General features: G+C 25.2%; 3 protein-coding genes across 3 annotated transcripts; 2 read left to right on the forward strand and 1 right to left on the reverse strand.

Moving 5' to 3' along the window:
- The first annotated feature begins 3,022 nt into the window (after positions 1–3,022).
- On the forward strand, positions 3,023–3,993 carry LOC126897091 (uncharacterized). The gene is made up of 4 exons (XM_050670525.1): positions 3,023–3,167; positions 3,274–3,453; positions 3,525–3,721; positions 3,816–3,993. Exons 1-3 carry the CDS (start codon positions 3,111–3,113, stop codon positions 3,687–3,689), a joined length of 402 nt encoding a protein of 133 aa, XP_050526482.1. The 5' UTR covers positions 3,023–3,110; the 3' UTR covers positions 3,690–3,721; positions 3,816–3,993.
- Positions 3,994–7,782: 3,789 nt separating this feature from the next.
- LOC126894821 (uncharacterized) lies at positions 7,783–8,524 on the forward strand. The gene is made up of 3 exons (XM_050666113.1): positions 7,783–7,939; positions 8,075–8,254; positions 8,332–8,524. The coding sequence occupies exons 1-3, from the start codon at positions 7,883–7,885 to the stop codon at positions 8,488–8,490; spliced, it is 396 nt and encodes a 131-aa protein (XP_050522070.1). The 5' UTR covers positions 7,783–7,882; the 3' UTR covers positions 8,491–8,524.
- Positions 8,525–13,976: 5,452 nt separating this feature from the next.
- On the reverse strand, positions 13,977–22,209 carry LOC126893674 (uncharacterized). The gene is made up of 3 exons (XM_050664083.1): positions 22,159–22,209; positions 22,039–22,093; positions 13,977–18,577 (listed from the first exon to the last, which is right to left on the reverse strand). Exons 1-3 carry the CDS (start codon positions 22,162–22,164, stop codon positions 14,238–14,240), a joined length of 4,401 nt encoding a protein of 1,466 aa, XP_050520040.1. The 5' UTR covers positions 22,165–22,209; the 3' UTR covers positions 13,977–14,237.
- Between the last annotated feature and the right edge of the window lie 490 nt (positions 22,210–22,699).

Genomic DNA, 22,699 nt, shown 5'->3' on the forward strand with positions numbered 1-22,699 from the left:
TTATTGTATCAGTGACTCAAGTTTGAATTTAGGATCATATATATTTGATAAATTAAAAATCATGAGTATTTAAATTGTATGAATTAACTTCTAATATTAAAAAGAATATTAAAATTAAATAATTATTTATATAGCAGAATTTTGGTTATTTTTTTGTTATATAATGTTATTTTTATATTTTTTTATTTTCAATGACAACTTTAGTGCCTTATTATTTCTTTAATGTGTTATTACTATATTATAAACGAAAATATTGTCTTGACTGGATTCGGCAACTAAAAATCGTATCTCGATTAAAAACAAAGGCTAAACGAAATCCGTATTTTTTTAAATTGAAAAAGCCCTAGTTCTGAACCTGTATTAAAAATATAAAGAAAGATTAACTTAATTGACTGACTCATGTAGTTGGGATTAAGGCGAGGAAGAAAGATAAACTTACAATGTTAGTATCCAAATAAATGATTCGGACGAAAGGCGTTGGAAAAAAAATGCTTTTATTCACTGAATAATTTTTCAAAGTTGTGTGACATTTAAATTTTTTTTTAACATTCTTAATAATTAAAACAATTCTGACTAAAACTATATACAGGGTGTTCAGTAAGTCAGGGAACAATAGAAACCCGTTTCCTGACTTATTGAACACCCTGTATAATAATGCTATAATAGTGCGACACCTATGCACTTACAGAATGACACTACAAATAAATACACGATATAATATTAAATAATCGATGTGAATTTAAAAAATATATTTTTGTTCGTTCTTTAAGTTTCATCAATTAATTACTGCAAACNTTGTTCGTTCTTTAAGTTTCATCAGTTTGTGAAATTAATTACTGCAAAAAAAATTTCAAAAACCATCATAAAAAATTACTAACAAGTTTACTTAGTTATATAACACTAACGCTATCTATAAATTATTTGTAGCGTAATTTGTCTTTTGTTTCTATAATAGTCATAGAATCAATATTTTTTATACAAGCATATTTCCAAAAAAAAATTTTTTATTCGGAAGTTATTAAGAATATAAGCTATAATAAGACTTATGACTAAACAGTATAGCAAAATTATTTTTTCCGCGAAAATAAAATTTAAGTAGAATGAAAATTATTAATATGTAGATATACTGCGATAAGCATGCGATAGACATGATAGTGATTTTTAACTGTTAACAAGGCAATCTAAGGTAGATGTCCTTTTAATTTGAAAATGAATTTTAACATAATAGATTATAATAATATCGATTCTGACCTCTTGTGACTCATTATATCTATTAGCTAAAACTCACCTAATTTATCTAAAAGCAATCACTCTATAAATACTGAATATAGACATATTTTCTTTCAATACATTTATACACAAAAACACATTGTTAACATAACTTGGGTTGTATTTATTATTATAACTAAACAATGTTAATCTAATATATTAATAATGTTTATTATAGATGTATTTTATTTTTATTTAATACGACAATATAGATTTTGATTATTTCAATATTTTTTGTATCGTTTGGCGACTAGGTAAACAAATATCAAATAATCTCAAAACAATCACGTGCAGTTTAAACTGTGCACACGACTGTGTCAAATATGCTGAAAATTATTAGATAAGCCTCTTTCTTCAACAAAAAAATGTTTCACTACACTTATTATTATAAATTATGGATAATTTTATTTATGGTAGGCTTAAATATAAAATGTCTTCGCATTTTTTAGTGTTTTGCTTCGATGCGAATCTGAAAAGGTTGGGCATTTTGATGGTCTATGCGTCAAAAAACAATATTTTAATCTAATTGAACACACACTTCATCACCAAAAATTAGAACGAAATTGACAGTTTTAGACATTACGAAAAATAAATACGTTATTGTTAAATAAAGTATTTTCTAATTTTTGCTCTGTACTTTAAAACTGCTATAACTTTTTTTTAAAAACAATGATCCTAATAAAATGTTAATAGAGTACAGAGACAATGAGCTGTTTATTGATATCATTTTTATGAAAATTCAATGAAAAACCTATGTATAGGATAAATTTGGATAAGACTACCAAAGCATAAAAAAAAAAAAAATTATCATCTCAATTTTTGAAAATGATTTGGACCGTCCGACAACTTATATACTGTATAAAATTAATGTTCTTAATGTGAACTACAATATAAATAAATAAAAATTTTCTGACGATTGTTCTACTATGAGATATTATAAAAGTAAACAAATTAACAATTTTTACAAAAAATTTACTTTATAATCAGTTTAAAATGTTACGAGAATCGTCTGATAAATTAAAACCTACACTAAATTAAAGCTATTTTAATCGTATGTTTTTACAAAAAAATTCTTATAATTTTGAAACAAACAGCTTATAGCTGTGGAGCGTACAAAATTTATTATGCTTTCACTATTATGAATGAGATGAATTTTGATCATAATTTTAATCCCGATGCATATAAAGATGACTTAATAATATTGTTAAAAAATTCAGATGACATGACAAAAATATGTTTATTTATAATTCTTATTGATAATTAAATTTTTGGTTGTCAAATACATTGTAATTAAAGAGCTTTAGTCAACAGAGTACTTTATATATATTGTTATATACAATATGTTCAGTAAGTAAGAAAACGGGTCAATTGTTACAAACAATGAGAACAATAGAATCCCGTTTCCTTACTTACTAAACAACCTATAAATGTAAAAGTCGGTATATTAGACATTAATTAATGTTAAATATATTGCAAGATGAGAAAATTTCTTAGAAAACTATATTTTTTATCACAACTATCTTTTTAGGCATTTTATTATATATATTAATGATGACGAAGCCATGTTCACTAAATCAAATCTGTACATCGACACAAAATTTCATTTTTATAATATTCTGAACTATGAACCATTTGCAAAATTACATTATGTAATTTACTTATCAGAAATTTTTACCAAAGGTCTAAGCATTGTAAAAATGTATAATCATGACGTCAACTACTTTTGCCAACATTATAAATTCAAATTCAGTCAAGTACCCCACATTAGTATTGTTTATTTCAACGTCTAGTAAAGCAGCAGAACCAAATTTTATACTACAAATTCAAAATAAAAAGGAAAAATGGTATCTATAAAAGTAATTTTAACTTTATGCATTGTATCTACAGCAATAATTCAGGTAAACAATTTTTAATAAGTATACCATTCTTATTCATCTTGGATTTTTCGTGATAATAACAGTTAATAAACTAAATCAATTTTAATATTTGTCTATTCTTTCGTAGGTTTACAGTAAACCAGCTGAACCACAATCAGACTTACTCAATCAATTAGAAAAATCCTTCAAAGATTTAAACAACAAAATTAAAGATGCTATGAATTCTGAAAGTGTAGACATGTATAAAAAGAAGTTAAACGGTTATCTAGACGAGTTGAACAATAATTTAAAATCTTATTCAAAATCGGTGAGTACAGTTTACAAATTATATTGAATATTTAGTCGAATAATTCACGAGGTTATACTTGTTTTTACCAGTTCGAAAATTCTGAATTTGGAAAACAAGCAAATAAGCAATTTTCATCGGCAGTGGAAATTTACAACCGTAACGCTCCAGCAGATTTTTCATCTCAAAAAGTGAACGAAAAGCTTGAAAGTGCCTGGAAATCTACAATCGAATGGTTTAGAAAGATGACTAATTAAGAGAATATTTATAAAACAAACTTTACTTTGAGGTAATGACATTTAACAAATTATTGTTCGTGTAATGACTAATTAGCTATGGTCAGCCAATATTTTTGAAATTAATGTTGTTTTGAAATTTTTTAGATTAATTATGTAAAAGACCTAAAATTAAAACCAAATGAAGCTGAGAATGGATATAAATTAAAATCATCTTACATTAATTCAGGCAATATGACATTTAACTTCATAATATGTGAACTACGATGAACATGTTTAACTATTTATTATTTAGATATAAATAAAAATAAATTGATTGATTTAATTAATTTAGTTATTGTATTGAAAATTTAAAATTTTTGGTAATATATACATTTAATTTATTAAATAATACCTCATAATTTTCAAATAGTGTGATTTAAACTAAGTTTTTCATTTATTTTTATTTTTATATATATTTTTATTTTTAAATATATATATATATATATATATATATAATACTTTATTTAAAATTATACAAAGTATTACGAATAAAGTTTGTTCTCAAAATTTACACCAGTTTAATTAATAGTGAGAACAAATGAAAATGTACTCATGAAAAATCGAGTTTCTTAGTTTAAATACATTTGATAATTATAAACTTAATGAATCATCTGAATATAACCTAAAGGGCTTAAACACAAATATAAATATATAGTTCAATTTAGTTTAATCGAAACATTGATATCTCAAATTTTTTCTCCGGACTTTAGAGTTGTCTACTTAAATAATTAGTGTTTAATTTGATAAATTTCACGGATAAGTCGAAATTCCGATAACACTGTTTATCACTTATTGTAAAAAAAAACGCATTTTTTAATATTGAACTTATGAAAAATATGCTAATATATAGATATTAAAATATTAGTAGATAAAAAAAAAAACTATCCAATTCGCCAAAGTTTTCAATGTTTTTGTGGTAATGGAAAAGGTTTATTTTAAATTATTTATTATAGAATAAAAAAATTATAAGATGGAACTACAANTGGTAATGGAAAAGGTTTATTTTAAATTATTTATTATAGAATAAAAAAATTATAAGACGGAACTACAAATAAAAAATCAAATTTTTTTTTGTTTAATATATATTAGAATAATATCCTAGTTAACAGTTGTTCTACATTACAATACTTTAATAAATAAATTTAATATCAAAGGCTATTCTGGAAATATTTTTTGGGAGGAGGTGGAGTGAATTTTACTAGTTAAAATACTTAAATTAAAAAAAAATCTTAAATACTCAAAAAAATAATCTTTCTTAATTTAATTTTTAATATAAAACTCAAAATTATAAAAAATCAATATTGGGAAAACTGACGAAATAATTTTTTCAAGGAAATACATTTTACGCTCATTAATAATATAAAAAGAGTCTTTAAAATATATTATTCATTTGTTAAAAAGAAGGTTATTAATGTAAAATTTTAAGTGTGGTGAATTAAAAATTTTGCTCGCTTTAAAATAAAAAAAATGATATCATTATTACATGGCAGATAGCATTTTTTTACACATGTCATACTAATAAAAAACAAATATGAGAGAGTATTCTAAATAAATCATTTTGTATATTTATAGAATATGTGTACATGTATAACTATAAAAAATATAAATTTTGATAACATTACATATCTGAGAACTTTTAAAAAACCTTAGATACCTTAAAATTTGCTGAAAAAGTTCATTTTTATTGACATAAAATAGTTGTGATAGGAATTATCACCCCTAGATTTTTACTTTTTGTAATTTTATATTATTAAGTCAGAAGATGTCAATTACAATTTCTTTTTGGTGTTGCAACACTTATAATTTTTATAATATAATATTTCACACATAACTTTCATAAGTAATTTTTACGGCACAGTATAAATTATTTTAAAGCAATAATTATTCTAAGTTAATTCTGGGTTGACAATAGCTCATCGAATTTTTAATTTTGAAACCTAATAATTATATGTATGAATGAATATACATTCACAGAGTTACTAGACAAATTTATAAAACTCACGTACTTGAATATTGGTTAACAAAAAAAGACAAAATGTCACATGCAACATTATAAATCTAAAATTAATTTTAACAAATATGTTATTTATAATATTATAGGTAGAAATATTACTTTAACATAAATTATATTTTACAAAATCTTAAAAGCGTTTAAAAAGCTATTGCAATAAATAAATAAAATAAATATTGTATCCCAATAACAATAAATTATTTAGTAATTCTAGTTTTTAATAAGGAAAAATAAATATAATAATGAATCTATCTTTTGTTAGCATTTAAATAATAGAATTTACATGTGTTTTTTCAACTAGTTATTATACAGGGTGTTCAGTAAGTAAGGAAAATGGTTTCTATTGTTGTTATTGTTTGTAACAATTGAACTGTTTTACTAAAATAAATGTCCAACTAACTAAGAAGAAAAAAATAATTTCAAAAAAATATTGTGAAATAAAAAACAACTAAAACTTAGCAATTCAAATTAAACTTTTTTTTAATTAAGTTTATAATTTAATTGAAATTGATGTTATATCCTATCGTAATAAGTAAAGCTCATAACTTCTAGCCTTTGTTTATTTTTCCAAAAGGTTTTAGAGATATCCATGAAAGTTATTAATTTGTTTTAGAAAATCAATAAGTTTAATAAAAAGTCTTATTTGCATATTTTCATAGTTTAAGAGATATTTCGATTATTTCTGTTTATAATATCATTTAAGCACCGTAATAGAGTAAAATATCAAGAAGGTGAAAATATTTACAATTTTTTTTTTACAAATATTGTAACAAAAAAAGTTTTACGACTAAAACACATATTTATTAACAATTAAACAATTAATATATGTGATTATATGTACTTCTAGCTCATATTAAAAGACTTCATTCGATCATAGAATTATACAAAATTTAAAGAAGCCATAGAAATCAATTTGTACATTTCAGTTAAATATTAAACTAAAATTGCGATCATTTTCATAAAATAAAAGCTTTTTTTTTTTATATTTTTTAGTTTCTTTTTAGTTAAAAGCACTAAACAAAATATTTTCATATACGTAAATAACACCTTTTAGTGAGCCTTGATAATATGATTATCTTTAATTATTTTTAATTACAAATTTTTTTTCAATTAAAAATTTATATTAGGTATAATGTTTTGTTAATTAATATAAACAGGGTTATTTAGTTATATGAAATATATACGGTAGATTCCTTTCACATAGTGTACTTATCTTATACATCATGTACGAGTTATATTTTGTGGCAATTGCTGATAACGGATTTTGTATTACTAAGTCTGAAATTACTGTTTTTTTTACAGTTTATAGATTTTTTTTACTCAAAACTTCAAATAACTTTAATGTTATAACACTTATTATACAAGATGTTGAGTAAGTAGGGAAACAGATCAATTGTTACAAATAATGGGAACAATAGAAACCTGTTTCCATATTTAATAAACATTAAAGAATATTCTCTCCAATGGAAACTTATTTTGTTCTTTTTATTATTTTACGTGTTACTATTCTATTGCACCTCGTACTATCTTTCGTCTCCTACGAAGATCCCAGGACATTAGATAAGCTAATTAGGCACGACAAAATCCATCTCTCACATACATAATTCATTTTTTATCTAACAATATTAATTTTAATTTAAATGGGCAAAATAAGAATTAACTAATTAACCAACTAAACATTACTTCATAATTTTTCTCAAGTAATTTTTAAAAAAGGGTAAAAAGGAGACGTGGTTTAAAATATTTTTGTCATAACGCATTTTTCAACTAAGCTCCTTTTCCCATCTAATTTAAAAAATATTTATTATAATATAATACATATGATATTCTATTTAAAAACTAAATGTTTAATCTTGGCTATCTTTTCAGTTATTAAATTTGTGAATAGAATTTAATCACATACAATAGTTGGAAATTTGCATTTTTTTATGTGACCTAGGAATCTCAAAGAAATTCACTCTAAACACATCACTAAAATTTTTAACGAAGTTCTAAGCATTATAAAAAATCATAAACATGACGTCAACTACTTCTACAATCATTATAAATTCATACTCAATGTAGAATTATACACCAGTATCGTTTATTTCAGTCTCTTGTAAAGAAGCAGAGCTATATCTTTTCTTACGATTAAAAATTATTTGTATCGACTAACAGCAAAATGGTATCTACAAAAGTAATTTTTACTTTGTGTATTGTAACCGTAACAATACTTCAGGTGAAAACACTTAATACATATTATATTTTGAATGTGTTATTGAATATATTTTATATTTTAAAATAAAATATTTTTTTTTATCATTTTAGTAGTGTATAATTCAATAAAGTATTAACATTTTCATTTTCTTTGTAGATTTACGGTAAGCCAGCCGTACTTCCATCAAACTTAATTAACCAGGTTGAAAATTCATTCAAAAATTTTAACATTAAAGTTAAAGATGTCATGAATTCAGACAAAGTTGATATGGTTAAAAAAAAGTTAAACACTTACACTAACGAATTGAACAATAACATCAAATCCTTTTCAAAAACTGTGAATATATTCGACAAATTATATTTATTTTCCGTTTAGACATTTTCAAATTAATAACTTTTACTCTTTTTTATAAGATCGAAAATTCTGAACTTGGCAAACAGGCAAATAAGCAATTGACATCAGCAATAGAAATTTACAACCATAACGTTCCAGCTACTTTATCAACACAAAAAGTGAACGAAAGGCTTGAAAATACGTGGAAATCTGCAAATGAATTTTTTAAGAAAGTTTAATTGATTTGATAATTATAGATTTTGTATTGCTAAAGTAATAATAATAGTAATATATATTATTCTAAGCACAGTTAGGTTCTTTATTAATGCCGCATATAGTACCAACTAAAGTTTTTAACTCTTTATAATTTATATATTGAAATAGTAGTTCCAAGAATATAACTTTTTTTCAATCTTTTCTGAGACACATAAACTCAATATCCTCCTATAATTGAGATTATTGATATTATTAAACATTGATGAGAAAAAAATATTTTATGACATTTAATTATAAAAATATTCTATTCATCATGTTCAGTTTCAAAACAAATTCTCTCTAAAATTAGCTATGGATTCATGATTTTTAAAAACTAAGATAAAAAATATTATATGAATTAATTTTATTTTGAATATTTTTTAGAACAATAACATAGTTGAACAAAAATGAAATTAAAAGAAACTGGAAATAAATTTTTAATGGCATCATTTTTAATTATAATGAAAATTAAATATTTGATTAAATTATATATATAGCATGTTAAATATTACTTCATTAATTAGAAATATTATTTAATTGATTATAAAATATTAAATCTTATATTATTGTATTATTTTAGTAATAATTATATTAACGTAATTTTGCAACAAAATGTGTTAAAATTTTTACTCCACAAAAAACTATTTAGTATTTTTCGGAGTATTATGGTATTTTAAAATGTATATCATTATAATTAACGCTTTTAACTTGCAACTTGATATATCATTTTAAAATTTTTTTTTTTAGCATTAACTATACACTTAAATAAAGTATATAATTGTATAGTTATTTTAGCAAAAGTTTTCTATCTATAAAAAAATTATCATAGTGTTAGTTACTTACCTAGATAGTAAATTTATATTCAGAAAAGATTTTTATTGAATCATCTTGAAATTTGAGTTATAACTCCATTTTGATTAAAAAATAAATACAATTTTTATACAAAAACCTTTGCTATCACTTGACTAATTTAAGTCGACAGCTAGGGATATGTTTTATTATTTTTTTGTAAACTAACTATAGTTGACAACAATGAGTGTTGCGTTATTAAAGACTAAAACACAAACTATAAAATGCATTTATGTATGTATGTCACATATTTGAGTATACAAGATCGCCAAAAATGGTCCTCTTATTTAAAGTACAAAATAACCAGTTAATTATGGAATAAAATCTACTTATATTAGAGATTATTAAGTAACGCTTACACGCAGAACCCTCTTTCTAATTAACAAAATAGAATAGAAAGCCTCAGCTTCCATGATCAGAATAGAGATTCAATTCAAAAACACTTAATCATTTTTTTCTATTAATTTGGACGTAGAATATTTTTTCTTTAAAACTAAAAAACACTTAGAGATTTTAAAGTGAATTTTGTTTTGGTGAATCTTTTAATTTAATTTAATTTGTTCATTAAATTGTTTTTTATTTTTCTCATTGTGGAAATAAATATCAAATAATATTTTAAAAATTAAATCTTTTTTTTAATTATTTTATTTTAATAATAAATCCAACCCAACTTTAAATTTTTATTTAATAGTAAAAATTTATTGTAAGCTTTTCATATTGGGTAGCTAGTCTATGAGCTTAATGTTTTTGTTCTAACGAACATTGTGCCGACGGACAGCACAAAGAAACTTACAAATATATTTTTAGTGTTTAATTTTTGTCTTGGTGATTAATGTGCCGCATCCTTTCAAGGCGCTAGCGGCGAGACACATTGGGCCAGCACAATACCGAATTGATAAATTTTTCACATAGATTTAAATATTTTTGAAACTTGTTTAGGCTAGACCAGAGGAAATTAAATCGTATTATTTAAAATTTGAATCGTTTTTGTAAGTAATTATATTGACTATATGACGTGAGTGTGAATAGTATACGTAGTGTAATTAACATCAGAAACAACGTTGGATTGCTTAAAATATTATTGCATTACATAAGACTTAAGGTAACTACAATTTAAACTATGCTTTCGAACCTCCAACAATTTATTGCATAATAAATCATTAATAAAATCAATAAAAATTAAATAAGAGGATTAATAAATTAATAAAGAAATTATTTGAATCTAAAAAAATGTTATAAATTTAAATATTATTTTCCATTTCAAATTACCTTATTTTATTCCCAATATCTTATATTATATTATATTTTTTTTTTGGATTTAATGCAATGTATCAAAATATTTAAATATTTTTAAAATATAACCTCCAATAATCTATTGCATAATAAATCACTAATAAAATTAATAAAAAAATTTAATGTTGCAAATATTCCATTACCTACCATTTGCTTAAATTCTTTTATTTTTTTCATTTATTTAATAAATAAAATTATATTAATACTAAAAAAAAATATTATAATATTCCACTACCCGACCCATCTTTTTTATAATATTATTTTTATTATTATTTTATTTTTGGTTTATTACAAGTGACGCCCAACTAGTAGCTTTGAAACCCCTGAGATTATAATTTTTATCACGATTTATTAATGATGTATACTTTATTCTTATTTAATAAAAAAATTTTAACCTTTATATATTTTAACTTTTTATATTCTCGACACACTGAATTTGTCTATTATTTTAAGAATCTTAGTTTAATAAAAGTCATTTTTTTGAATAATTTATAGTTATATCTCTATAAAATAAATATTCAAAATATAACGCATAATTTATAATTAAACTTTATTTGAAGTAACCTTCGTTAATTTTTATCTCAGATTTTTCTGCTATTCTTATAACTTTCTTGATTTCACAAATTTTTCATTTTTATAAAAACTCCTTTTCAATTATAATATTAATATTATTTATATATTTTATAATAAATTTTATTTTTTACAATTTTTTTTTTTTGCAAAATTTTTTTAAAGTACTATTTTAAAAAAAAAAATAGGTCAACGTATGAGTTTTTGAGGGTCATTCGATTCCTTAAATTAACACACATGCCTATCTTGACAGATATTGTATAAAAATAAATAATTATACAATTTATTGAATTATAATTTATCTACCAATTATCACAAAGTATGTTTGGACTAAAGATACTAAGTGGTAAATTACTTAACCGGTCACCAAGCCTTTTTTTTTTTAACCCTTAGTCCACTCCAAACGCAGACCATCCTGTTAGTGTGTAATGAATTTTAATAGTCACTGGTGGTGAGAGAGGTTGCCTGTGTAAAATCAGTGATATATGTGATGATGTGAAGTATGTAATCAGTTTCTACAATCTTTCAATAAAACAGTAGGATAAGTTTAGTTCTTTTAACTCATCAACAAAATAAATAATTAATAACAGATGTTAAACGTTTTAATAAGCCCATTATTGGTTCAACAATAATAAATAAATATCTGTACAAAATATAACTTCTAAAGATAACAATAACAAAAATAAAATATTTAATTATCAACAAATGAACTCCAATAATATATCTTAAAAACTAAAATAATTACTCAAAATATACTTTAATAGATCAACGTTTTGTACTGATTTTAAATCTGGAACTAGAATTTTTCCGTCAACTCTATTTTTTGAAACTATGATTAATTAGTAAAAAAAAGGTTTAACATATAATACAATATAGTTAAAAATGAATTTCAACAACACATTAGCAGACGAATTCATACATGAAACCTAAACATGGAATATTTATGAATATCAGTATGTATACAATAGGATATAACTATACGGAATATAGTTTTGAAAATCTCAATTGTAGCATTTATTTAAACATCAGAAGTTGCATAAAAATTTTTATTATGGTTTTTCTTATTATGATTTATTTCAATATTAATACAAAAAATAGCAATTTAATGAAAATTTGAACTTTTCCTATACATTTAATGTCAATAGTAATTATATAAGTTTCTGATTACATGACAATCTAAACATTACAATATTTTAAATCATCATAAAATTTTCTAATTAGTGATATCAATTTCAAACTTGCAACTTGGACTAAAAAAAGTTTAAAATTTCACCATTTTTTAATTATAAAAATCAACTTAAAAGGACTAAAAAAGTAGGTTAAACATCACAAATATTTGATTTTTGTTTATTTATTGTCAATGAATTTCACAAGGAAATGAATTTGATAGATCATAATATAATGCATCAATATAATGTCATCATATAATGATTATATGATGACGAGTTTTCTGGCTATATAAGTGCATTAATTATACACTTCAAATCTTTGAGTTTTCAACGATCTCATATTAGCACTCTTCAATCATCAAATATTCGGTACTCCTACATTAAGTGAATGCAATTACGATACATTGTCATAAATATTTTGAAACAATAATTTTGGTAAAACATACATATACTATGTTTTTCTAGTAACTGGGTGTTTGAAATATCAATGACATTACTGATATCGTTCTCATTAATTAATTTACCTGTTGAAATTTCAAATGAACCAATTTTCAAACTTGATTTCATTATTCAGAACCATATAAGTTGTCGCAAATTTTAGGTTGAATTTTATTGGTTCATTAATCGTATCGCCTTTACCAGTTTACATTTAACTATATTATCATTATTACAATAAAAACATCGTTTAACACTTATCATACTCTGACCTGTTTCACTACTTAATAACTATTTAATTAACAAAAATTATTATTGTAATACTCACAGTGTATCTTTTGAACGTAGCGTACAAGTTTTGATAGATTTGTAGATTAGTCGTAGATTTGTCCAAAAAAGTAGATAAATGACATAAAAATCATATACCTACATAGATTTTTCTATGACTTACTAGGTAGCTTTTAACAACATTCTCTTTTCATACAAATCACAATAAAACACATTTGAAACGTTTAAATCACATAGCGCTATTGCTTTTATAAGAGCAATAATCATCCTTTTATGCAAAAAATGCTCATTTAATGAGACATAATCGATTGAAAGCTAAGTAATCACAGTACACATATCCTCACCATATATTAGTTCTTTACTTTAACAATTTATCATTTTTATATTATATTTAATAATTAAATAATTTTCCATGGTATATGCACTCGTTATTATAGCGAAAATATCACTGGACTCCTTCTAATAGATAAAGTTTTAACATCCCTTCCACGTTAAAGAAACTATAACGTACTAGTACTAGCTATATGAAGAATGGTACCAGCCTTTCACTTGGTTTAAAATTGGAAAAATAGTTTCTTGATGGTTAATATTTAAAAACATATTATAAAATTAGGCATCCATTAAAAATGATATTTTCAAATATTTTTTTCTACAATTAATACAGCCACACTAAATAATTAATTATGATAGATTTTTTTCAAAATAATGTTTTATAGAAGCAGTATTATGATATTAATATTTTATAATGAAGTTTAAAAAGAAAAAAGACCTATGATTTATAAATCATTTGCACCTAAAATGTTTTGAACTTGAGAGTGCCTAAGTTAAGATCATTTATTTCATGTGGATGTCAAAAGAGCAGATTGCAAAAAATAACCAAAAAATTTATAGAAAAAAGTTCATATAATATATGGTCATTAAATCAGTATTAAAAAAAGCATATGAAGCAATTAAATTGTCCAAAAAAAAAAAAATACCATTCATGATTAATATAATTTATTTAAAATATAATATAGCCCACTTTACTAATACACTAATAACTAATACACAAGTAAAAATATATAAGTGTATAAAATAACCCATATACATAAATGAATATAAGGTTAAAAAATCTAAATTACAAAAAACTAACTTTGACAGCCATTTTCTAAAGCATAGTTCAATATATGCATATATTCATTTCGAATAGCTTCTTCAATAGTATATTTACTCCACGGACATTTATTTTCATAGGCGTATTTTAAGCAATAAAGTTGACCATATATAGCACAAATCCTAGTTGTACCTTCGTCCCACTCACATCCATTTTCATGAGCATATTTTAAGCAGTTGAAATTACCTTTTGCAGCAGCTCCACTTTGGGTCCCTTCATCCCATTTATAACCATTTTCATGTGCATATATCAAGCAGTTAATGCAACCACTAGCAGCAGCTTCTCTTGTTGTGCCTTCGTCCCATTCACAACCATTTTCACATGCATACTTTAGACAGTCTGAATGTCCATTTGCAGCAGCCACTCTCGTTGTTCCTTTAACCCACTCACAACCATGTTCATGGGCATATTTTAAACAATCTAAATTACCAAACATAGCAGCTGTGATTATTGTAAATTCATCCCAAATACACCCATTTTCATGAGCATATCTTAAGCAATCTAAACAGCCGCTTGCTGCAGCAACTCTTGTTGTACGCTGATCCCAAACACATCCATTTTCGATGGAATAAGATAAACACTCATAACATCCACTTCCTGCAGCAGCTATAGTTGTTCTTTTATCCCATTTGCAATCATTTTCGTGTGCATATTTTAAACATTCTAAACTACAATTTTGTGCTGCTGCTTCAGTTGTGTTTACATCCCATGGACATCCATTTTCGTGGGCATATTTTAAACATTCTAAATGTCCATTTGCAGCAGCAGCTATTGATGTATTTTCATCCCATGGACATCCATTTTCGTGGGCATATTTTAAACAATCTAAATTACCCTCTAAAGCTGCAGATCTAGTTGTCTCAACATTCCAAGGGCATCCATTTTCATGTGCATATTTTAAATATTCTAATTGTCCTTTCGTAGCAAATATCTTTGTTGTATCTTCATACCAAGGACATCCATTTTCATGAGCATACTTCAAACATAAAATATTACCTTCTGAAGCAGCAGCACTAATTGTGCGGTCATCCCATGGGCATCCATTTTCGTGCGCATATTTTAAACATTCAAAATTACCTCCTTTAGCAGCCTCCATCGTTGTATTTTCATTCCAATCACATCCATTTTCGTGAGCATATTTCAAACAACTTAAATGTCCATTTACAGATGCAATATATGTTATATCTTCATTCCATGGACATCCATTTTCATGTGCATACTTCAAACATTTTAATTGGCCATTTTCAGCTGCAACATATGCTGTTTTAACATCCCATGGACATCCATTTTCATGTGCATATTTTAAGCATCTCAAGTTACCATATTCAGCAGCTGCTTCTGTTGTTGTTTTATCCCATGGACATTCATTTTCATGAGCATACATTAAGCAGTCTATACAGCCACTTGCTGCAGCAGCTCTAGCCGTAAACTTATCCCATTTACCACCATTCTTGTGAACATATTTTAAACAATTAAAATAACCATTTCCTGCAGCAGCTCTAAGTGTACCATCATCCCATTCATATCCATTTTCATGAGCATATATTAAAATTTTTAAATTACCTTTATTAGCTGCTTCAATTGTCGTTCCTTTATCCCATTCACAACCATTTTTGTGGGCATATATTAAACAATCTGAATAACTATTTATAGCAGCAACTAATATTGTGCCATCAATCCAAGGACAATCATTTTCATGTGCATATTTTAAACATTCCAAATGACCATTCGCAGCTGCAACCATTGTTGTATATTTATGCCATTTACATCCATTTTCATAAGCATATTTTAAACATTCCAAATAACCATTTGATGCAGCAACTCTTATTATATCTTCATTCCATTTACATCCATTTACATTAGCATATTTTAAGATTTCTAATTTATCATTATATACAGCTGCTCTCGTTGTAGTTTCATCCCATGGACAACCATTTTCATAAGCATATTTTAAACATTCTAAATGACCATTTTCTGCAATAACTCTTGTTGTATTTTCATCCCATGGACATCCATTCTCATGAGCATATTTTAAGCATTCTAAATAACCATTTGCCGCAGAAATTGTTATAGTATCTTCATCAAAATCATATCCATTTTCGTGTCCAAATTTTAAATATTCCAAATTGTTATTTTCAACTGCATAATTCATTATTGTTTTATCCCATTCGCATCCATTTATATGAGCATATTTTAAACAATCAAAATGTCCATTATAAGCTGCAGCTCTCGTTGTTTTGTAATCCCATTGACAATTATTTTCATGTGCATATTTTAAACATTCTAAGTGTCCATTTGTAGCAGCGACCATTGTTGTGTCTGTATGCCAATTACATCCATTTTCGTGTGCATATTTTAAGATTTCTAAATGACTCTTTTCCGCAGCATTCTTTGTTGTTTCATCATCCCATTTACATCCATTTACAATAGCATAAATTAAGCACTCCATATTATCCCAATATACTGCTGCATATGTGGTAGTTTCATCCCATGGACAACCATTTTCATGTGCATATATTAAACATTCTAAATGCCCATTTGCAGCAGCAACTCTTGTTGTACTTTCATCCCATGGACATCCATTTTCGTGTGCATATTTTAAACATTCTATAGAATTTTTAACTGTAGCTCTCCTTGGTGTATATTCATCCCATTCGCATCCATTTTCATGTGCATATTTTAAACATTCTAAATGACCATTTTCAGCAGCAGCCCTTGTTGTTTCATCATTCCATGGACAGCCATTTTCATGCGCATATTTTAAGCATTCTAAATGCCCATTTGCAGCCCCATCTTTTGTTGTATCTGTATACCATGGACTGCCATTTTTATGAGCATATTTTAAGCATTCTAAATGCCCATTGGAAGCAGCGGCTCTTGTTGTATCATCATGCCATGGACATCCATTTTTGTGAGCATATTTTAAGCATTCTAAATGTCCATTGTCAGCAGCGGCTCTCGTTGTTTTGTCATCCCATGGACAATTATTTTCATGTGCATATTTTAAACATTCTAAATGTCCATTTTCAGCAGCAGCTCTCGTTGTTTTGTGATCCCATTGACAATTATTTTCATGTGCATATTTTAAGCATTCTAAATGTCCATTGTCAGCAGCAGCTATCGTTGTTTTGTCATCCCATGGACATTTATTTTCATGTGCATATTTTAAACATTCTAAATGCCCATTTTCAGCAGCAGCCCTTGTTGTTTCATCATTCCATGGACAGCCATTTTCATGCGCATATTTTAAGCATTCTAAATGCCCATTTGCAGCCCCATCTTTTGTTGTATCTGTATACCATGGACTGCCATTTTTATGAGCATATTTTAAGCATTCTAAATGCCCATTGGAAGCAGCGGCTCTTGTTGTATCATCATGCCATGGACATCCATTTTTGTGAGCATATTTTAAGCATTCTAAATGTCCATTTTCAGCAGCAGCTCTCGTTGTTTTGTGATCCCATTGACAATTATTTTCATGTGCATATTTTAAGCATTCTAAATGTCCATTGTCAGCAGCAGCTATCGTTATTTTGTCATCCCATGGACATTTATTTTCATGTGCATATTTTAAACATTCTAAATGCCCATTAGCAGCAGCAAATCTTATAGTATTTTCATCCCATGGACATCCATTTTCGTGTGCATATTTTAAGCATGTCAAGTTACCATATTCAGCAGCTGCTTCTGTAGTTTTATTATCCCATGGACATTTATTTTCATGAGCATATATTAAGCATTCTAAACAACCACTTACTGCAGCAGCTTTAGTTGTTGTCTCATCCCATTGGCAACCATGTTCATGGGCATACTTTAAAATATCCAAAAAGCCTTTTGCTGCAGCAGCTCTAATTGTACCATCATCCCATTCATATCCATTTTCATGAGCATATTTTAATATGTTTAAATTGCCTTTATTAGCTGCTTCAATTGTTGTTCCTAGATCCCATTTACATCCATTTTTATGTGCATATATTAAACAGTCTAATTTATCATTTATAGCAGCAGCCAATATTGTGCCTTCACTCCAAGGGCATTCATTTTCATGAGCATATTTTAAGCATTCTAAATGCCCATTTGCAGCAGCAATTCTTGTTGTATCTACATCCCAATCACATCCATTTGCCTGTGCATATTTTAAATATTTTAAATGCCTAATTTCAGTAGCTTCTGTAATCGTATGTTTATCCCACTTACATTTATTGCCGTGAACGAAATATAGTGGTTCTAAGTTATCATTTGAAAGTTCTAAAACTGTAGTTTTATTTTCATATTGGCATATTTTTTTTTCATCTGAATTTCTATTTTCATTTGCTAAATGAAAGTAATAATTAATTAGTTTTTGCTACTTAAAATGTCAATCTATAATACCAATATAATAAAGAAGAGCAATAAGTTTTATAACAATTTTCATTTCTATAATTTCTAAAAAATTTTGACTTGTGGAGTTGTTTGAGATTTTATTTTATGATTAAGTGTTCCTGGCTCATGATACAATCATTTAATAGTTTCCCTACTTTTGGATACTCAAACTACGGAATTTGTTATAATTTTAGTCCTTATATATCTAAACATCGCGCTTTACAAAAGATACATAAACTATGAGTTATATGAGATTTATTGTGTCGATTATAAATGCTCAAAATTACAATTTGTCTAAACTCTTAGCATTTCCCACTAAATTTATTGCCAAAATGTAAACTTTAATAGTTATTTATTAATTGATAGCTTTTCAGGTGCTATCTTAAGCATATGATTTGCTAAGTGGAATAATGATGCATGATAAATGTATTCGTAAAATATTATAAAAATACTTTATTCAATATAGGTTAATATTTTTCATTGTAGAATGATTGAAAAAAACGCTCGTACTCTAAACTCGAGCAAAAAATTGTATTGAATCATTTTATTTAATAACTGCGTTGTAGTAACACAATCATTCTCATGCCCAACCATCAAGCCCAATATTAATTATATTTATTTTGAGTTACTATATTATCAATTTGCAATAAGCAATTGCAATAAATATTTCATAGTGTATAATATAGTAATAATACTTCCTACGTTATTGGTACACTTGTTAAGGCATTCATTAATATTGTGCTATATCATAATGGTGCGTACTGCGACACTTACTATTACAATACTAATACATTGATAAAATTCAGAATACCGGAAAATAAATGTCAACAAAATTTAACAGCTGTTATCACAACTGTCTATTTTTTTTTTTTATTACACTTTAAATTACTAAAATTATCCAGCATTACGTCGTAATTTACCAACTCCAAGAACTCCACAATATATATATTTTTTGTAACGCGAATATTAAATTGATCTAAGTATTACAAATAAGATGACTTTAAAAAATATGTAAATTTACACGTATTCAGTTGGTAAATTTTGCCTCGTGTTTCGTGAACCCATAGTTATTTTGTAATTTTTAGATTTAGGAAATATATGCAACATTATAATTAATAGATAGTAGATTTATACTGCCAAATACTTTAATTTAACATTGCAACAATTATATTAATTGTAACACTATAAAGTATTATGTTATGAATATTTTAATGAACAATGTAAATATAAAATGGGACTTGACCATCTTCTGTGATCAATGTTCAATCAGTTACTGTTACATTATAATTAGTGATCATGTTTACTATTCCTGACAACACTTATCCGTTTGATCGAACTTGTATTATACATTACCACTACGCTATTAGCTTCGATGCGAAGCCGAGATGGTATTAATTTTACTATGATGTGTTTTTTTTTTTATTTNATGCGAAGCCGAGATGGTATTAATTTTACTATGATGTTTTTTTTTTTTTTTTTTTTTTTTTTTTTTTGTGACTGTTACCATGTTTTCTCAGCTCTCACCGAACGGATTTCTTTCAACGATACGTGAAAAGATCACAAATCGTATCTAGTCGAAAACTTTACCCTCAAAAATTGAAAAAATTTTCCTCGTTCCCTGTAAATGGGCGAAATCTTCAAAAAAATTACAAAATTAAAAACTGCTAATTTTCGAAATTTTTTCAATATTTTTTTACTTAAAACTGCCATAACTTTTTCAATAATGATTATATCTATAATATTTTTATTTATAGACGTATAATGTCTTTACCTATCATTTGATATATTTTTTTTATAAATTTATAAACCTGCCCACAGATAGAGATTCAAGATGACAACTTTTTCAACTTAACTTTTTAAAGTGTCCGGAAATACTGACAATTTTAAATAAACCTTAAATTAAGGCTTATGTAATATACTTTATTATGAAAAAAAAAAAATTTCGGACTTTATTTTTTCTTCACGGTGAAAATGGCTACCGTATGCTATATTTGTGTTAAAATGTTATAACTTATTGAAAAATGTATGGATAAATACAAATTTTAATATTAAATAATATTTATATCCCTCATTCATCTGACATACTTTTCTTTTAAATAACACCATTTCCCTTTTTATATTTATATATTATAAATATATATAGATATTTATTTATTAATATATTATACTTATAAATCATAAAACTTGTAATCAGGATATAAATAAGGAAATAGGAGATCATGTAGCTTTTGGAATAATCCATCAATTTTTTAAAATTAAATATTATCTACAGATTTGCATCGCAGCGTTTTTCATGATAGTGATATTAATCACTGTCTGATATCATTATACTTGACCTAACTATGCGACAACTCCACTGTGCAGGGTTTTTTTTAGGCATCTTTGCACCACTTCCGTCTCACTTAGTTTTTAAGATAGTGTCTACACAGAAAAAATGAAAAGTTAATATAGTGATAACTCTAATAAAAACTGTTGGAATAATTAAATGAATGGCTAGGGTTAACCAAGTTCTGAGTTATTTTAACTGTCTTAATTCTAGTTGCATTATTTTCTGTATATGCATAGCGGCATTTAAACAACTCCAACGAATTTGTGTATTTCTTTTTATGCTTATTTTTATTAAAAATAGTATTGAGTTCAGCCTAATTTTGTTCTATTCTTTTTATTTCAAATAATCGTTAGTTACACGGTGGAATTTTTGATTATTTAAAATCAGTTTCTTTTAGTAAAATATCAAAAAGCCAATGTTGATTATCTTATCAAATAACAAATTATTTAAAAAAAATCGTATTTACTCGTGATTGGTAAATACCAAAGAGATCTGTTATCTTGTATTTACTTAGATAATTTAATTTTTTGAAATTTTTAGTTAAATTATAAGCGCTTATATAAACGTAGATAATTGTTATGGGAAAAAATACATATATATAACCATGAGCTATCGTGAAAAGATTATGTTTTCTTTTGTCTTTTTTTTAGTAGATATTTTAAAATTAATATCGTAAAAATTCTATTTAAACATAAAATATTCATACATTTTAAAATGCCACAGAAAATTTTACTGCTAAAAATTAATAAGACATTTTTTTGCCAAATTTATTCTTAAATTTTACTTTATAAAATGGCTATATTAAAATATTTTTTCGTAATCTTTATAAAAAAAAATATTTTTTTAACAAATTGAAAAATTTTTATTTATTATAATATTTTAATAATTCCAAAGTAAAAAATTAACACAAAATATTAATTAGATTAAATGTTCTTAGTATTGTCAGAACATGATGGATCATTATATACAGCTAAAAGAATATCTTTACAGCTAATTTTAAACGTTTTCTGTTTGCAATTTTAAAAAAATACAAGAATTGATAAGGATTAAATTATAAATTATAAGCATAGATAATAGAATTTACCTTTGTTAGATATAAAACAGGAAATTATCAATAAAAAAGTTATCATTTGCCAATTCTAGAATAAAATAAAATAATTTTTGAGTTTTCAATCCAAAACTTTATTTAAAATGTATTACTCACCTCCATTATTACTCTAAGTGTTTATATTAATAATTATATGTTATTATTACTCCGAATAACTAATGAACGTTTTTCGGTTAAATTAGTGTATATATATAAACAATCACCAACATAATTTATTATTATTATTAATAAATTTTAAAAGAGCATCTTAAGTAAATAATAAAGAATACATTTAAAAATATTAAAATAAACTATTAGCTCTTTTCAAATAAAAATTGTCTGTATGTAGGGTATGTGGCGTGAATAGATACAGCTCGTACTGATGTATTTTTATAATGTATACTTTGCGCGCACTGCATATCCATTTTATGAATTATATTAACATTTTTTATCAAAATTTTCGTAAGTAAAGAACTAAAAAATGGCTGTTTTCAAATTTTTAAAAACATTAAAAATAAAGAACTTTTTTATTATTTTTTATTAAAGATATATATTACAAATACGCTTTTAACAATATCCATAACTCTTAAAATTATTTTTAAACAAAGTAACGTAAGATATTAACTGAATCAAAAGTTATTTAATTCAAAACGATTTT

Source organism: Daktulosphaira vitifoliae, unplaced genomic scaffold, assembly GCF_025091365.1.
Source record: "Daktulosphaira vitifoliae isolate Bord-2020 unplaced genomic scaffold, ASM2509136v1 Scaffold_1, whole genome shotgun sequence".
In the NCBI taxonomy this organism is placed as follows: domain Eukaryota; kingdom Metazoa; phylum Arthropoda; class Insecta; order Hemiptera; family Phylloxeridae; genus Daktulosphaira; species Daktulosphaira vitifoliae.

Bases quoted from the DNA above. Each gene is read 5' to 3' on its own strand.
- LOC126897091 (XM_050670525.1), top strand. From the start codon at position 3,111: ATGGTATCTATAAAAGTAATTTTAACTTTATGCATTGTATCTACAGCA. The intron at 3,168-3,273 runs GTAAACAATTTT...ATTCTTTCGTAG, and splicing joins TATCTACAGCAATAATTCAG to GTTTACAGTAAACCAGCTGA. The intron at 3,454-3,524 runs GTGAGTACAGTT...TGTTTTTACCAG, and splicing joins TAAAATCTTATTCAAAATCG to TTCGAAAATTCTGAATTTGG.
- LOC126894821 (XM_050666113.1), top strand. From the start codon at position 7,883: ATGGTATCTACAAAAGTAATTTTTACTTTGTGTATTGTAACCGTAACA. The intron at 7,940-8,074 runs GTGAAAACACTT...TTTTCTTTGTAG, and splicing joins TAACCGTAACAATACTTCAG to ATTTACGGTAAGCCAGCCGT. The intron at 8,255-8,331 runs GTGAATATATTC...CTTTTTTATAAG, and splicing joins TCAAATCCTTTTCAAAAACT to ATCGAAAATTCTGAACTTGG.
- LOC126893674 (XM_050664083.1), bottom strand. The intron at 18,578-22,038 runs GTAAATTCTATT...ACTTTCATTTAG, and splicing joins CTGTTTTATATCTAACAAAG to CAAATGAAAATAGAAATTCA.